The 15,381-nt window shown below is 39.3% G+C and overlaps 1 protein-coding gene across 5 annotated transcripts in view; it reads left to right on the top strand.

Moving 5' to 3' along the window:
- The window catches only part of TRAK2 (trafficking kinesin protein 2), a 57,600-nt gene extending 51,848 nt beyond the window's left edge, over nt 1-5,752 (top strand). For all 5 annotated transcript variants that reach the window (XM_063099389.1, XM_063101466.1, XM_063100210.1 and 2 more), the window contains one exon: nt 1,739-5,752. In XM_063099389.1, coding sequence (XP_062955459.1) covers nt 1,739-2,417 — 679 coding nt within the window. In that variant the 3' untranslated portion in view covers nt 2,418-5,752. The remainder of the gene's footprint in view (nt 1-1,738) is intronic.
- Nucleotides 5,753-15,381: the final 9,629 nt, after the last annotated feature.

Raw genomic sequence — 15,381 nt, 5'->3', positions numbered from 1 at the left:
TTCATTGCTCTCTTGGCATTGATATATGACAGTACACACAGAATATTGCCAACCAGGGAAGTTCACCTAAGCATCAGTGTTTTTATTGGGGCTCCATTGTGTAAGCATGATTGATTGATTACCCACATGGTTGAACTCAGCCTCCCAGTCTACTGATATTGCATGACCCAAAGCCACTACCCTAAATCCCATCGTTGGTCTTTCTGGCATGGCCATCCCTCACCCTAAGACTGTTAAGTGTGGCCGGACCCACCATAAGATCTAGAGTGACAAGCCCCAACTCTAACTTAAAGACATTCCTATCAGTTATGACATAGATTGTCTTCCAGGAGCTGAGGACAAAGGCCAGACCTCTCTGGGCAAGGCCAAATTATTTTCTACACAGGCTAGAACATGGGTATTCTAACAGTTTCTTATTAATCCATATAGATGCTCTTTCTATCCTACCAATTCCCAAAAGGATCTAAGGTAGCTTTCAAAGACATGTAGAACATTGTAGAGATAATGTTAACTAGAAGAAAGGAAAGAAGATGATGCAAAGGAGAATCAAGAGTAAGGATGTAGGATGGGTAAAAGAATAAAACTAGTGTACAAATTATACCATAAATTCTTATATACTTGCTAAAGTGAGCCATGTATTTGAGTCTTAACTTTCTAACTGCCAGTATGGAGGGAAATATGATTATGACTCACAGTGCCTATTAGAAGCAAATCAGTTGTTTAGGGAAGCATTTGGACGATATCCAATAAAGATCCCAATAAAGTAATGAACAAGCATATCTGCAATTTTTCAACATTGTTCTTATAGACACAAAGATAAGTTAAAATTGGTTCTTGGGGGGACTCTTATTACAGGTTGATGCCATCATACAAAATGTACAAGTTGGGAAAGTACAAGCAATTTTATAGTAAAGGAGGAATAAGGAGGTCAGAGACTGGGAGTACAGTATATAGACTGCACTAGATCCGAGGTTCTTCGTCAGACTGCTTTGACCAAGGAGAAAAACATGTTTGAATTTTGCTTCTTTTATACAAGTTGGAGCTTAGAAAGTATATTAATCTAAAACTTGAATTTTCTTTATAATCTTTAAAAATCTTGATATCTTAGATACTGAGTATTTTGTATTGAAGTGAAAGTTTATCTATTAAATACTGGCAACATTTGTTCAGGGGGGAAGATTGGCTAAAGAAGTACCCTCTTCATTCCATCACCATTTCCTAAGTACATGATCTCTTATTTAGTTTTTCTTTTTAACTAAGCGTAGAAGAAGAAGGAAGATTCTAATAGCTGTCAAAGTTTTAAGATATTTTTAATTTCCTAGAAACACATGTTCCAAGTTAAGGTTGAGAAAAATTCAAAATGGAAATTTAACTGTTAGAAGTTTGTTATTTTTCAGTGATATAAAATTGAAAGATTAAAAAGAAATAAATTTCTCCTTAGAAGATAGAGTTAAAATTTAAGAGCAAAGTTACCTGTGAGTACAGCAACCTTTTTCATGTTCTAGTGAAAAGATATGTTTTAGTAACTTCAGAACTAAGTTACAGATTACAAATAACCATTCATTGAACTATTATGTCAAAATTTTTATTCCTCAGATCTATTTCACAGGGTGCGGTTATGATTTGTTGCCTGTTCCTCTACATTTACCAAGGATAACTACTATAACTACTTTAAATGTTGGCTTGTGGATTGCTTTTTATTCTTAAACACTCTCTTCCACTTTTTGTTTTTTTAAAGCTCTGGTTTCCCTTCATTATCCTCTGGAAGTAGTGGTAGCAGTTCATCAAACACGGCTGTGAATTCTCCTGCTGTGTCCTACAGACTCAGCATTGGTGAATCTGTCACCAACCGACGAGATTCTACTATCACCTTCAGTAGCACCGTGAGCTTGGCCAAACTTCTACAAGAGCGAGGCATCTCTGCTAAAGTGTACCACAGCCCAATTTCAGAGAACCCCCTCCTCCACCCTCTCCCTAAAGCTCTGGCTATCCCTTCCACACCACCAAATTCACCATCTCATTCACCTTGCCTTTCTCCTTTGCCCTTTGAGCCTCGAGTACATCCTTCTGAAAATTTTTTGGCCTCCCGACCAGCTGAAACATTCCTCCAGGAGATGTATGGCTTGAGACCTTCCCGGAACCCTCCTGATGTGAGCCAGTTGAAGATGAGCTTAGTGGACAGGCTGAAAAGATTGGGGATAGCCAGAGTGGTCAAGACCCCTGACGCCCAGGAGAATGGAAGAAGCCAAGAGGCAGAAATTGGTTTTCAGAAACCAGACTCTGCTGTTTATTTAAATTCAAGTAGCAGTTTATTGGGTGGATTGAGGAGGAATCAGAGCCTTCCAGCCATGATGGGTAGCTTTGGCACCCCGGTTTGCACATCCTCACCTAAAATGGGTATCCTGAAGGAAGACTGAGGCTCAGTAGTTAGCTGACCTCGTGTACAAATCAGCACATGCAGGATAGATAAGCACTGATACATGTGGTCTGGTCTGACTCGAGAGAAAAGGAATGTTGCAGAAGGGTCGTGAGGGTGGAAAAGAGGAGGTAGGTGGAGAAATGGAAACAAAATTGGGATGAGGGTCCAATGGATGAAGTTTGGTAAATTGACAGTATAAATGAATGGGTGGGCCGTGAGTGTTTGGAGGCAGAAAAGGAAGAGAGGTTTAATACACTCCTTCAGTTGAGTTTTCTTGTCTTAAAAATAAAAAGTGAGTAGAAAATAAGTTTAGGTATATTGAAACACAGAAATACTGAAGTTGCTGGCACATTTACTTCTGAGAAACATAAGCAAGGAGAACCCAGGTTAGAAAGATGGGAAGAGGAAAGGAGTAGCTTTGACTGTTGCTTATAGAAAGCTGTTCTGAAGGTTGGGAGGGTAAGCTTAATCTGTTACCGAGACAGTAGTGAGATGGCTTATATATTTCCTCTGTTAATGTCTGGTTAAGTTATGTATCCATCAAATGGTATGCTTATAGCATTAGCAAAACAAACAATTTTATCATTGTCATTAGGTCATAAGTGGAGACTCCCTTTTTCCTTTCTGTTCTCAGGCCTTTGAGCCATTGGGAGCCCAAAAATCACTCAAATTCTTTTGTATTTATGATTAATAAAAGTTCATTTTTTTAATTTGTATTTTTATACAACATCCCCAAAAAACTATGTGGGTAGAGGGTGGGAGGGATTTACTTTAAGAAGGAAGATATGGGTGAATTGGAACCAAGGAAATTTGTTTTTAGAATATTTCTTTTGGATAATACAGTAGCCAAGGAATACAAACAGAAGTGCATGTCTTTCAAATTTCACTGGAGGCTGGAAGGGGTTAAACCAGATGTGTAATCAATAGGAATTAGGAATGTTGTATATTTATATGTGTAAAAAAATTTTTTTAAAGAAAGTTGGTTGCAACTAACTTTTTCCAAAGTATGCTATGCATATTTTTAATGAAAGATGACATGTATTTGCACAAAAATTCTCAGGCACATTAAATTATTATAAATTGAAGTAAAACCCAGGTGCTTGCTTTGAGATTGTGTGATATGTTTTCCTAATGTAAAATAAAATTGAAACATATCTGCCTTGTTCTTAATGTCTATAGAATTAGAGAGTGAACTTTTTAATAGAGTCAAAGCTTTTCTTTTTCTTTCTGGGTTCTCTCCCTCCCCCCCTTAAAAAAAAAACTGAGAGCCTGGGATTAGGTTTCAGCATTCAGCAGTATGACTCAAGACTATGAATTGGGAAGAAACAGATCTTTTTTCTGAGTGTTGCTGATCTAAATCTGCTCCTCATCAGATGACATGGCTTTGTCTAGGCAGAGCAGTTCAGAAAGAAATACCATTATATGAAAGACATGATGGAGAGAAGATGAGGGAGGGGGCTATTTATTTTGTTTATGGAAATGGCGAGTGTATTACTTGATCTTTCTGGTGCTTAATTTATAATGTTTTGCTCCTTTGTCCTGCTTCTAACCAAAAGGCTATTTTCTGAAGATTTCTTTACTCTTGCTCCTGTGGTTCCCATCAGTACACCTATTCCTAGGCCAGGAGAGTCTTCCTCTCTCCTCTTGAGGCATCTCCCCTACATGAAGAGCTACGTGCTCAAAAGGAGAGAAAAACCAACATGCAGGCAGTGCTAAGAATGTGTGAGTTTTCCATGCCTTTTAGAATCTTTTAATAAATCTTTTAAAAATGAATTTCTCGAAAACAAAGGGTAAAGATGTCCCCTCCCTTTCTGTCCCCATGGCTCAGTCATGCTGAGACATACACGTTTAGAAAGGATTCCAACAGGTCCAGAAGTGAATGTAATGTCCCTGAATGGAGCAGACATTAAGGAGAAGAATTCCTGATGTTTAAATTTCTTAAATATTCCAATTCACTTTTTTAAAAATAGTATTTGGGTTTCTACTTTATAAAGTAACTCTGGGGTACTTACTTTAGCCAACTCTTAAAGCTTTTTATTTCTTCCCAAGGAAAGTAATCTTCCTGTTGTCCAGATGTTTACATTTTCCAAGAAACATCAGGAAGTAGGAAAATGTAAGGCCAGAGAGTAGCACAAAGTTAAATTAACAGATTTATGTATATTATATAAAGAGCTGTAATCCAACTAGGTATTGTAATGTTCTGTATTGAGTATAATTTGTATACTTTTTTTATAATCAATGCCTAAATGATCACTTTGGAGGCAAGGTGGGGGCATACTAGCGAGCAAATAAATACATTTGTTAAAGAGAACCAGATTTAGATTTTTGAAAATTAGATTGATGTTGACATTCCAACCAGACTTAGGTTTTTGAAATTTAAATTGATGTTGACATTCCACATAATAACTATATACTGGTGCATGCTTGTCTCTAGAAATGCATCCTGTCTTAAAACTGGGTTTTGCTCTCTGAAGTTTCCACCTAATGTCATTTTTGGTACAGCCTGAGAATCCCTATTAATGTAATTGTCTGCAAAGTGTAGTAAAAAGAGCTGGAGCCTTAAAGCAAGTTCCTCGATTTATCTGTTATTCTTTGGTACTGTTCACATTTTAGTTTTTTCTGTAATATCAACTGTATATGTACTATCATGCCAGTATAGGAAACGGCAGCCTTTTTTTTTCTCCTTCAAGATTTTCAGTGATTATACCTCAGGTATTTCTGAATATCCTATTACCTAGTAAGAGAGATATTTTTGTGAGCTCAGAATTAAAGTTCTCCTGAATTATGAAGATCCCAAATATTATGTAAATAGCCTTAGACATGGATCTTTAGGGAGAAGTTAGTGACCATTAAAAGTTTTATGCTATATGTCCTAGATTTGACATAAATGAACACTCCGACAAGGAAGGAAGGAAGAGGCAGCTCACGACAGAAGCCTGTTCTCTATTAAAATTATATTTTACACAGTATTCAAAGCTTGTTATTTTTTCTTACCATTTTAGTACATAATTAATACTTGGTGGTTCCTAACATCAACTTTTGACATCTGGAACTAGGGCTCTTAGTGTTTAGTCGTCCACTTCTCTGATGTCAGATGCACAGGGACCTGTACTCCATGTGCAACACAGCAGCAGCATAGTCTGGTAACTGAGTGGTCACGTTGCAGAGCACAGCCCCAGAAGTGGGCATAAGTGCCCTCTGTGTGGGGCAGTCAGGGAAATCTGCTTGTGTGGTATCTGGGGTTTGACTTTGTCAAACAGCTGTTTGTGCACCTACCTTGGCTTTGTCAAATGTAAATCAGATAATAAACATGATTATCTTCTTAAGTTTTCATTGTGTCCCTGTGTTTTTGTCCTAGCCATTTGCATAGATAATCTTGCACTAAGTCTATACTTCCCATTATGTCATTTTCGATTAGGAAACAATCTGTTTGTCAAACTACCATATACAGAACACGCACTAATAGTCATAAGTAGCAAACAGATCTTATTGTATTTTCTTACGTATTTTTAAAAAATAGAATAGACAGTGTCTATATATACCATAATGTCTCCTTAGCAAAGTAATAGCAACAAAAAATAGAATCTGAAGTCCTTTATGTGCAGATATTAAGTTTGAGAAGATTCAGGAAGTGTGAAGCAGTTCTTTTCCTATAGTCTACAGTTTTCTGTTGGCACACTTAGCTATTTAAAAATTGTTTACAAGAAACTAAATTTCGGGCCGGCCCGTGGCTCACTCAGGAGAGTGTGGTGCTGATAACACCAAGGCCACAGGTTCGGATGCCTATATAGGGATGGCTGGTTAGCTCACTGGGTGAGCGTGGTGCTGACAACACCAAGTCAAGGGTTGAGATCCCCTTACCGGTCATCTTTTAAAAAAGAAAAGAAAAGAAACTAAATTTGAACACTGTTGGACTCTAACAGAAAAAATCCTTGGATATTCTCTTATCTCCTTAATTAAATTTCTGTATTTTTTTAAAAACTTAATATCTGTTTAGAGTTGTGGGTATTTATACAGAATAAATGAAATGTGAGACTACTTCTTTGTTATGAAATTTAGTGATATTCCCAGCATCTAATTGTGTTTTCTTTCACACATGAATATCTGTAGATGTGTTTAAGTTCAAAAACCTCTGATGAGGGTAAAGATTTGAGGCCTTGAGCATCCTGTTGACTTCCATCTGTTTTCACTATATTAAGTTTCTTATACTAACACCAAGATTTGTTTTCCTGTTTTACAAATTAGTTTTCATGAAATAAGGGCCAAAATACCACAAAATTTTTAAATGAACAAATGTTACTGTGCAAGTTTGGCAAAGTTGCCAAAATACTACTTGGCTGGCAGGCAGTGTTGCCAGCCATAGCGTGAAGTGTTTTCATCTTTAGTTTAGGAAAGCATGCAACAGGTGTTATGAGATGTTTTAGTGAAAAGCACGCAAAACCCAAATACAGTTATGCATAGCTTAAGGACAGGGAGACATTCTGAGAAACGCAGCAGTAGGTGATTTTGTCATGTGAATATCAGAGTGTATTTACACAAACCTGGATGGCATAGCCTACTACACACCTCCAGCTCCACTACAATCTTATAGAACCACCATCATATATACAGTTGGTTATTGACTGAAACATCATGATGTGGAACATGACTATAAAAATCAAAATATTATTTCACAAAATTTAATTTTCTTGCATTCTCAGCAAAATCATTAAGTTGTTAAAAAGGAGTATTTTTCACATCACATTCAAACATTATAATGGCCAGGAAATTTTACAAAATATTTTAATTTCATATAATTCATTACCACTGACATGGCTATCTTCACCTTCTCTTGTAATCTGTAGATCCATCCAGTAATATGAAAGGTTGGTACCATGCTTCATTCTGTTCCATCTAGACCTACACATTTGTAAATTTAAAGATAATCAATTCATGTTGCAAAATATACTTTAGCCACCACGTGTGGTTCTTGCGAATACACTCCAATATATGAGTACCTGTGGAATTGCAAATTAAGGCATTAAAAGATGCAAAATTGGATGCTTAGCACCACTGGATAACAGTTTTTTATAATGCACTAATCTTGCATTCATGCTACCTGACAGATTTTAACAAGATACCTTTCCTCTTACTACTGCCCCAATCCCTCCTGCATTCCAAAGCAGTGTCTGTCTCTGAACTTTGCAGTATCACAACCCACAAACCTTCATTGTTTTGAAGGTAAAGGGCAAGAGATATGGAGAAGCATTCTCGAGACCTGAATGGTATTAATGATGACAGTAGATGTTTAGGATTATGGATCCTGCTGTTCCAGATCAAGTGCTCATGTGTTCTTTGATAAACTTAGATTTTTGTGGGCCTGTGCTATGCAGAGCCTCAAAAGCCGAGGACTCAGAACAATGGCCCCTCTTTCTGGTTGCAAGGGTAGCAGTGCAGGCTTTCACTTGATTCCTGTGGCTCCCTGGTTGGGGCTATTTGGGAACAGTGGAGTGAGTCTACAGCAGTTAGTGTAACACCACCCTAAAGTCAGATCTTGAAAGACAAGAAATGATCCAAGGGAACTGAGCAAGTTGGAGATAATCATAAGCTCCTTAAGAGAACACCATCTTTTCCACACTGAGAACCTTCTCGTAGAACTACAAATAGGGCTACACAAATGGAAAGTCTCTAAATGCTCGTGGCTGATAACATAGACCACCTCATGAGAGTTGCAGCATTACACAGATAGTGTTCATTTGCCCAACCAAATCGCAGACTAATTCTGATAGATAACCATCACAGTTTTTCTCTCATTTATTCAACTTTGTATTCTATTGGTATTCTCGCCTCCTCCAACGACTGTTCCAAATACTAAGGTGCATTGCTTTGGGGGAAGTTACTGAGGATGCCAACATTTCCCTAAGTGCAATTAAAGAGAAAAGCAATCAACACCTAGCCCCCCAAAGCCTTCACTTCCTTCTCCTCTGCTGTTTTAGAGCTGATAAAGCTGTACTCGTGTCCAAAAAAAAGGAAAAGGGAAAAAAATCCCAAAGTAGGCATAATTAGTGCTAAGCCTCGGCCAAGTTAAGTGGCTGGAGTTTTCTTCACCTGCTTCCTTTGTATCTTGGTTTTTAACCACTCTTCACTCATGACCCAAATCCTGCTTTTTTTTAATCACAAGAAAAGATTTAAATACAAAATTATGTAGAATAAACAGACTCAAAGTAAACATCCAGACTCCAGATGGAGATGGACTTGACTACATGACTAGTCAGATCTATCAATTGTCCTCTGAAATTTCTTTCCCTCCCTTTAGGCTTTAAAAGTCTGTCTCCAACTAGTCTGTTCATGGTGCTTGGAGTTGTGACAGCCACCGTGCAACCATGAGGCTTCCCATAGTCAGTACATGGAGGCTGGCAGAACAGAGAGATGGAAAGAGCCCAGTTCTCCAATGACATTGCTGAGTCTTTGCACCAATTCTGATAGCAGTACCTTCAGACTTTGTGTTTCAGGAAGTTAATAAACCTTTTTGATTTAGGCCACCGAGAATCAAGTAACAGCTGCACGTATTTCAACTAACACCCATACTTTGAAAAGTACTGTCATAAACAGCAGTGTTCCTCAGGGCTTTGTTCTAGATCCTCTTCTCTTACATGATACCCTTGCCACACGTGATTTCACCTACTCCTTTGGCTTGAGATGTTATCTACTCTGAAGACTTCTAAATCTGTTTCTAGCCCAGACACTCCTTTTAAATTCTCAAAACATGTAACGAACTCTGTAATAAACATCACCACTTGGATGTCGCCCTGGCACCTCACCATATCCAAAATCAAACTCATAATCTGCTCCCCTGAACCTGTTTATCCCCCAGAATTTTCCATCTCAGTAAATGGCATTACCATCTACTCGACTGCTGGACCTAAAAACCCAGGACCCATCATTGCCTCCTCCTTTTCTTCCCCTGACATCCAATCAATCAATCACCAAGTTCTGTTGTATTGTCTTCTCTCCATCCCCACTGCTGCTCCCTCAGTCAGGGCCACCATTAGGTCCCACCTGGACCACTGCCACAGTCTCCTAACTGGTTTCCCTGCCACCTTTCTTGATTTCTCCAATTGTTTCTCTACATTGCAGTCAGAATGATCTTTCTGATATGCTCTAATCAAATCCCTTCTCTGATGAACACTGTTGCCTGACACATTAGACTAGACGAGTAATCCCTGCTGTAAACTCCCACTGCATCTGGTAAGTCTCTTAATGTAAGATTCATTGTGCTTTTATCAATCTTATTTATTGTCTGTTTTCCCATTAGACTTCAAGCTCTCTTGAGCACAGGAACTGAGATATATCCCCCACCTAACAGTGCCTAGCACGCAGGAGACAATAAATGAGTTTACTGAATATATGAATTTACAACAATGTTTTGTAAACTGTGGGTTGTGACCCATTAGTGGATCATGAAATCAATCTAGTGGGTTATAATCAACTTTAAAGATTTTTTTTAAAAAAGAAGAGATTAGCAAGCAATAAGGGCATCATTTCATTATTTCATGAAATTTTTATTATAAAATGAGTCAAATTTATTTCTTATAATGAGTTGCAGTAAAATTGAAATGAAAGCCACTAGGCTATAATAAGCAAGAACTTTTTTCATCTCATGAAAAAGCAACATTATTTAGGGGGGAAATAAAACTGAAACCCTTGGTAACTGAAAAAGACTCCTGCACTGGGGGGATTGTACTTTTTACAGACTTCAAAGCCTTAAATTCAAGGAAGACTGTGCCTACTTAAGAGTTTTAGGTTTCTGTGAGCAAATGACAGTGGAATTTAAAATCCATCACAGATCCTGCCTGGCAACTATTGCCACAGGCCAGGTAAGCCTAGGAGTGTCATTTAATTCTATTTCCTCTGAAAATATATCTTAAGTTTCTTTTGTCCTATGGCTGATGATGAAAGTGGAAACCCAGTGTTGGGAGTATGAATTTGGAGAATTTAACTGGTTGTTTCTCCAACCTTCTCTGTTTAAGAACAGAGTGCCCTGAGCCAATGAGGTGCTGCTGTTCTGTTTCCATAGCAATAAAAGAAACAAACCTTTGCCTGCCATCTCTTGGGGGCAAACCGCACAACTCGGGCACAAGTCAAGGGAATCTGAATGGAGGGTGAATTTCTCCTGTAGTTTGACTTTTCGTTGCAATACCAAGAGACTCTAACTGGATTGTTTTTAGAAGGGAAATTCATGTTCATGCCAGTCCAGCCTTTCAGTTGGATTCGCTGCAAATCTGTCTCTCTGCCCTATACATACTGTGGATTCTGCTTTGACATTTCAATCACTTGGAATGACCGTGAAGGTCTTGAGTTCTGGAACCTCTGGATTTGACCTAAAATGAACTCTGATTTTATGCTGATGGGGAACAGTCTCTCTATAACATTGTGGTTTCTTTAAGACTCTTGACTTGATAAGGAACCACATGGAAAAAACAAATCTTCGGGCAGTTCAAGGTAAGCTCTTTGGAAAAAACATGTTTTATATCATTTTTTTCCTGCTGGTTGTTAATCCTAACCAGTGACCTCTCTGAAGATTCTGCTGGCTCATTGGTGATTACAGTGTCACCAACTGGCACATTCAGCCCTCTGGGCCTTAGGTAAAATCATCAGGGAGAAATGCAGGAAAGGAAAAGAAGAGGGAGAAAGAATCTTTACACACACACACGCACACACACACACATAAACACACACACACACACACACACACACACACACACACACACACTCCTGTATCCTTAGAGCCATACAATACAATGGAACACCAAGCCACAGTAAATGCAGTAGATCTATCTGCTGATACAGAAATATCTACTAGACATTCTGTTACATAAGAAGAGCAAGGTACAGCATAGTGTGCAAAGGATGTTCGCATTTATGTATACAACATTTCTGGAAGGATACCAAAAAAACTGTTGGCAGTGGTTCCCTCTTGGGAGGGTATCAGAAGTAAAGGGCTGATGTTCCCCTGGTGTGCACAGTTACTGAAATATTGAAATATTGCATACTGGTCAGTAAATGACCATTGCCCAAGCCCCTCGAATGTCCTCCTTGCTACCTTGGTTGCCTCAACTCCTTCCCTGGCACCCCAGAGCTGATCATGATTCAGCAACTAAGGGATTAATGCCTGGCTTGGGAGTGGGAGTGAGGTCCTCCAAGACTGTTCCCGCACTCCAGCCCATGTCTATTCTGATTGTTCACCAGCCTTGTCTTGCTGGTTGTTAAATACTGAGTATCACCCCGTAGAGGCAGAGGTCTTCTCCTTTTTAAGAACAAAAGAATATACACCGAGGCATTGCATGTAATGCAACGAGAGGAAACAACCAAATGTCCATCAATACAAAACTGGTTAAATATAAATGGGTGCATTCACAGAACAGAGATTTACAGTCATGATGATATAGAAACAAATCTCAAACCTTTTGAAAAAAGATTTGCTTTAAATTTGCTTTAAAATACTCTGGTGTTAAAGGGGTGAAGTGGATACAGAAGAATGAGATTAGCCATGAACTAGTAATTGTGGAAGCGAGGTGAGAGCTAGTTCATTAGACTCTTTACTTTACATTTTAAAACTTTTTCTATAATAAAAGCTTGACTTTAAAAAATGGTGATATTGATCTATAGTTACTGACATTAAAAGAAGCTCGTGACATTGTTTTTTTTAAAAAAAAGCAGATCTAGAATATAAATACAGTTTGTTCCCATTTATGGAAAATTATATAAATCTGTTTCTTTAGAGTAGAGAGAATTCTGGAAGATATCAACCAAAATATTTTCAGTGGTCATCTCTAGGTGTTAGTATTTTGGATAATTTTTACTTGCTTAGGCTTTTCTGTTGTGATTTTCTTTATAATGAGTGTATTTTAGTTTAACACACACACACGCACACACGCACACACACAAACACACCCCATTCTCCCAAAAAAAGTAGAACTAAAGGTTTCTATATGCAAAACACCACTGTGGGGTTCATGGTTTTCCTACCCTCAGTTACCAATATTTGAGAACCTACTGTGTGCCAGACAGTGTGCCACGAACTCCTAGTGGTCTCATTTGACGTGCACAGCAGCCCAATAAGGCATGAACACCCATGGTCCCCATTGTGCAGATGAGGAAACTGAGGCTCAGAAAAGTAAAAATAAATTTCTTGCTGTTTCACATCTGGTAAGGAGCTTCTATGCAAAGTTAAGTTCATCTGACTCCAATGCCCAAGCAAAATTTTTGTAAAGAATGTTGGGGGGTGGGGGAGCAGGAATCATAATCCTGACATTCTGGCTCAATTTGCATTCTTTATTATGTTCTTTTCTAACCCTTATCCACATCAGCACTTAATTTTACATAATTGTATCAATTGCATAAATACCATCTTATATCTTTTTTTTATAAGCACTTCATGTTTCCACAGATTTTTAAATGAGCATTTAAAATATATGTGGGGACTGGCCGGTTAGCTCAGTTGGTTAGAGTGCAGCGTTATAACACCAAGTTCAAGGGTTCAGATCCCCATAAGAGCCAGCTACCAAAAAAATTTTAAAATAAATAAAATTTTAAATCTGTGTAAACTCCACTGAGTGATTGTACCATGCATGCAATTTACCTTTGCATTCTGGTTTTTGAGCTCTAATATTTAATATTATCTATAACATCGTACTGATGATAACAAAATCTTGGAAGTTTTATCTGTGGATCTCTTTTCTCCTTGCTGAGCTGGTCTCTGTGGTTACAAACACCCAGTTTTCTAATCAGATAACATATTCATCATTGTGGACAAATCGCTTTGCCAGGCTCAGTAGGGGGCAGAAAGAATACCATGGAGGAGTCCTGCCCTTCTATAGCCACACAGTCCAGTTGGGCAGGTAAGACCTAATAGAGAAGGCAGTTGCTAGGAGCTGGTCTGCCCTGGCCTCTCACTTCCTGCCCCAGGGATTCCTGCTAAATCTCCCAAGTTCAGAGTTGGCCCCTTTCCTCACAGAACCTCAGCAGAAGCAAAACTTCTTTTTTGCTACTGCTGCAGCCTCCTTTCAGATTCTCCCCTGAATTCTAGCCCCTTGTGGCATCATCTTCTCACTTGGGTTGCTCAACTCCATCTGCTTCCCCAACCTTGTCACCTGGACTTGCCCCGCCACAGGAGATCACCTGACAGGGTCCCCAAGCACAGTGGAGCATGGACAGTTATATATGGTGGCCCTGTCACCTGACCTGTAGGCCTTCGCTGTTTACCCAGTCTCCTGGCCTCCTTCCTAGCCCTGACCTCTACTCTACATGGCCCCCTGGTCCCAGACCTCTGGCCCAGCCACCCTCTGCACCTACCTCCACCTGCTCACCTGGCCTTTCTTCCAAGGCCGGGCTCTGCCTTAGCCGCACGCTCGCTTACTCACCTCCCCTTCTGCTGACTGCGCTACTGAGCGCAGGCTCCCTGCAGGTGAGCTCCATGTCTTCAGCAGCCACCCAGCACTTACCATGGTGCTCACGGCGGGAGGCTGGATTGGTGCATTTATGAGCAGGTGAGCGGTCTCTTCATTTCTTTGAGTCGGTATCCTCCTCTGTAAAATAGATTCAACCTTAACGTCTCCTTTAGCTCTAAAAGTCATTAGATCACGTAACAGGGTTTCTCAAGCATCAGTCGCGTTATATAAAAAGGTTTATTTCATTTTTCACCCGGTCTTAAGCAAATTGATTCCAGTGTAATATTAAAAACCAGTCATTGACTTAGAAATTTGAGTTAAATCTGCTGTCTTCTAAATACTTCTGTTGGGCTATGTTGGGCTTCTGTTGATTCTCCTCTTATTTTTTGGCATTATTTTTTAAAATTTTTATGAAATAATCCACTGACATCATTTAAAAATCAGACAGCGTTAAGAAAAACTAACATCTTCTGCCCCACCCCTGCTCACCTCTCAGTTCTCCTCTGCATGCTACCCGGGGGCAATTATTTTCAGTTCTTAGCTATTTCTTTTGGAACTTAACCTCACAATCCTAAGTAATTTACCTCTACTCTATTTGTTAATTTTTCCATTTTAGATCTTTTTCATTGACTTTCTGCTACAGTAGATGAGGGTTTAGCTCTCACACATCCTCCCTCCATCCCCTTCCCCCCGCTCTTCCAGGGTGGTCACAATTCACTTTTGGGTTAAATCATTATTAAGTGTTTACACTGTAGGTATTTTACTATGATGATGTTTACTTTCTTATACAATATTTTTTAGCCTGTAGTAATTGCACATTTTTATTTCCTTAGTTTTCTATATTTCTATTGTCAATACCCCACCACCTCCCCCCCAAAGCCTGATTCCTATTTCTCCATAACAAATTACCACAAATGTAATGGCTTAAAACAACATTACTTTATTATCTTACAGTTCTGGAGGATGAAGTTGAAATGGGCTGTCACTGGGCTGAAGGCAAGGTGTTGGCAGGGCTGCTTTCCTTCTGGAAGCTCTCGGGGAGAATGTTTCCTTGCCTTTTCCAGTTTCTACAGGCTGCCCAAGTTCACTGGCTCCCAGCCCCTTCCTCTATCACTCCTACCTCTTCTTCCATCTCACATCTTCTCTGACTCTAACAATCCAGGATGATCTCCCCAGATCTTGAGAAAGGTCTCAAGATCTTTAATTTAATCACAGCCGCAAAGTACCTTTTGCCACATAAAGTAATACACTGCCAGGCTCCAGGGATTAGGATATGGACATGTTTGCAGGTGGGGGTAGGGAGGGGGGAATTATTCATCCTGCCACGTGCTCCAATAGATCTGTCAACTGCCTATCATTATCCTCAGAGAGTCTGCCCGTTCCAAGTCCTGAGTCTTTGGGGACCTCTGACGTGTGAATTGGCTACGTCTCGTTCATCCCCATTACAGGCACATAGGCCACAGTGGGGAGGGCCCTGGTTATGATGCTAAACACATCCTGACGTCCCTTGTGCAGTATTGCCTCCTCTCCCAT

Source organism: Cynocephalus volans, chromosome 1 (assembly GCF_027409185.1).
Source record: "Cynocephalus volans isolate mCynVol1 chromosome 1, mCynVol1.pri, whole genome shotgun sequence".
NCBI lineage: Eukaryota > Metazoa > Chordata > Mammalia > Dermoptera > Cynocephalidae > Cynocephalus > Cynocephalus volans.
The sequence above is the reverse complement of the archived record's forward strand: the minus strand, read 5'-3'. Positions and strand labels throughout refer to the sequence as shown.